Genomic DNA, 1,969 nt, shown 5'->3' with positions numbered 1-1,969 from the left:
GAGTTGGAGTCAGAAAATCAAAAGGGCCGAACTCGCACAGCATATCTTAAGCTCAAGGAATTAAAGAGGTAAAACGATACAATGGAATATTATTTGGCCACAAAAAGGAATTAAGTTCTAATACATGATATAGAGACAGGAATGAATCTTAAAAACATTAGGCTATGTGTCCTGTTGGACTCGAAGGGATCCAGCAACAACCACATTGTATTTAGGGAGCAATAGACTGAAATGTAGATCTGGAGAATACATTTACAAAAGCAAAAACAAGAAGGGAGAAGAGAGCCTCTTCTATCCAGTTTTGGGAGCTCTGGTGCTGTAGTCCTTAGCCAGCTGCACTGCTAACCCAAACCAACAGAACTTCAGGGAAAGGATGTACAATCTTTGGGAATGGAATCTCTTGGAAACTGAAATAGATGATCAGCTAGGCCTAAGAGGATCGGTTCTGACTTGAAAGCAATGAATTATTTAAATAATCGTATTGGACAAGTTACATGGCTACTCCCAGCCTTTGTGTCCTTATTTACAAAATAAAATGAGGAGATGGAAATGAAGTTACTTTTAGCTCTAAAATTATGTGACTCTGTCTCCCAGAAAAACTAAGCTCTAAGTCCCCAAATACATAGGAAACATTATCACTCCAAATTAAAATACCTAGCATTTTATGAGATTTCACAATATCCAAAGTAAATACACATATATTATTTTAAACATGTATTTTTCTTGTCTTGGCTCCTAGCATGCATGCCTAAATATCTACTAACATTTTAATGTATTCATTTCATTTTATGTGGGCAAGTCGGCAACTCTTGAAATGGCAAGAAAAAACTTGCTTTAAAGTAATAAATAAAGATCCAAGGTCCGGCTGCGCTCGCCCGCATTCCTGGCTGTCCACCATGGCCGCTGCCCTGCGTGCCTCTCTGCTCCTGCTGGCCATGTGGGCTCTCGTGGCAATGCTGAGCCCGGCGCACACTACAAACGCCGCCAAGTCCCCGCACCGGCTGCTGGGTGGCCTCATGGATGCTGACTTCAACGAGGAGGGCGTGCAACGTGCGCTTGAGTTCGCCATAAGCGAGTACAACAAGGCAAACAACGACAAGTACCACAGCCGGATGGTGCAGCTGGTGGGGGCCCGCAAGCAGATCGTGTCTGGAGTGAAGTACTACTTGGACATGGAGATTGGACGAACCATGTGTACCAAGTCCCAGCCCAATTTAGCCACCTGCCCCTTCCATGACCAGCCACCCTTGAAAAAGAAAGTCCTCTGCTCCTTCCAGGTATACACTGTTCCTTGGGAGAACACAATCTCCATGGTGAAATCCAGCTGCCACAATGTGTAGACGGCTGCCCCTTTAGAGTGTGATGACCCAGGCTGGGCATCTTAGACCTTGGATTGGTGAGCCTACCCTGGTGAGGCCTTGGTGAAATCTCTTATTAGTTTGAGAAAATCAAGTCTTCTTGGGCTTTTTAGAACTAAATGGCTGCACCCTCTCATTGCTTTTCAAATGCTCCCAGCTCATGATGTACCTGTCTGCTCTTAATAAAAAGTACTATCAGCTAAAAAAAAAAAAAAAAAGTAATAAAGATCCAAAGTAATATCTTGATTATATTCCAAAAACATTTTGATAGAGGATTATGTGTAAACCCAATTACATTTCTAGAATGAGGTGAGGTTTTTTTTGTTTGTTTGTTTGTTTTAGAATGAGGTTTTTAAAAAGAAATGATCCTTAAATTCATATGATAATGGAAAAGTGTATAGTAAAAGTAGTGTGGGAAGGTAGATGTCTTGACTATGAAGAAAATCAAGTGGCTAAAAAAGTGCCACTGTTGAATGAATGGAAATCCAAAAATCTATGTAAACATTCATTTAAAAAAAAGTGTCATTGTTGTAAAACGGGACTGACACAAGGATTGGGCAGTGGGGGGAGACTGAGAAAGATGGGATAAATTATGTATATTGCATTGAAAC

General features: G+C 41.2%; 1 protein-coding gene across 1 annotated transcript; it reads left to right on the top strand.

Moving 5' to 3' along the window:
- Window positions 1–896: 896 nt before the first annotated feature.
- LOC102847198 (cystatin-C-like) lies at window positions 897–1,340 on the top strand. Its single transcript, XM_006888579.1, has one exon. The coding sequence runs from the start codon at window positions 897–899 to the stop codon at window positions 1,338–1,340; it is 444 nt and encodes a 147-aa protein (XP_006888641.1).
- The last annotated feature ends 629 nt before the right edge of the window (window positions 1,341–1,969 follow it).

The sequence above is a fragment of the Elephantulus edwardii genome, unplaced genomic scaffold (assembly GCF_000299155.1).
Source record: "Elephantulus edwardii isolate Elephantulus edwardi_28Jun2011 unplaced genomic scaffold, EleEdw1.0 scaffold00068, whole genome shotgun sequence".
In the NCBI taxonomy this organism is placed as follows: Eukaryota; Metazoa; Chordata; class Mammalia; order Macroscelidea; family Macroscelididae; genus Elephantulus; species Elephantulus edwardii.
The sequence above is the reverse complement of the archived record's forward strand: the minus strand, read 5'-3'. Positions and strand labels throughout refer to the sequence as shown.

Bases quoted from the DNA above. Each gene is read 5' to 3' on its own strand.
- LOC102847198 (XM_006888579.1), top strand. From the start codon at position 897: ATGGCCGCTGCCCTGCGTGCCTCTCTGCTCCTGCTGGCCATGTGGGCT.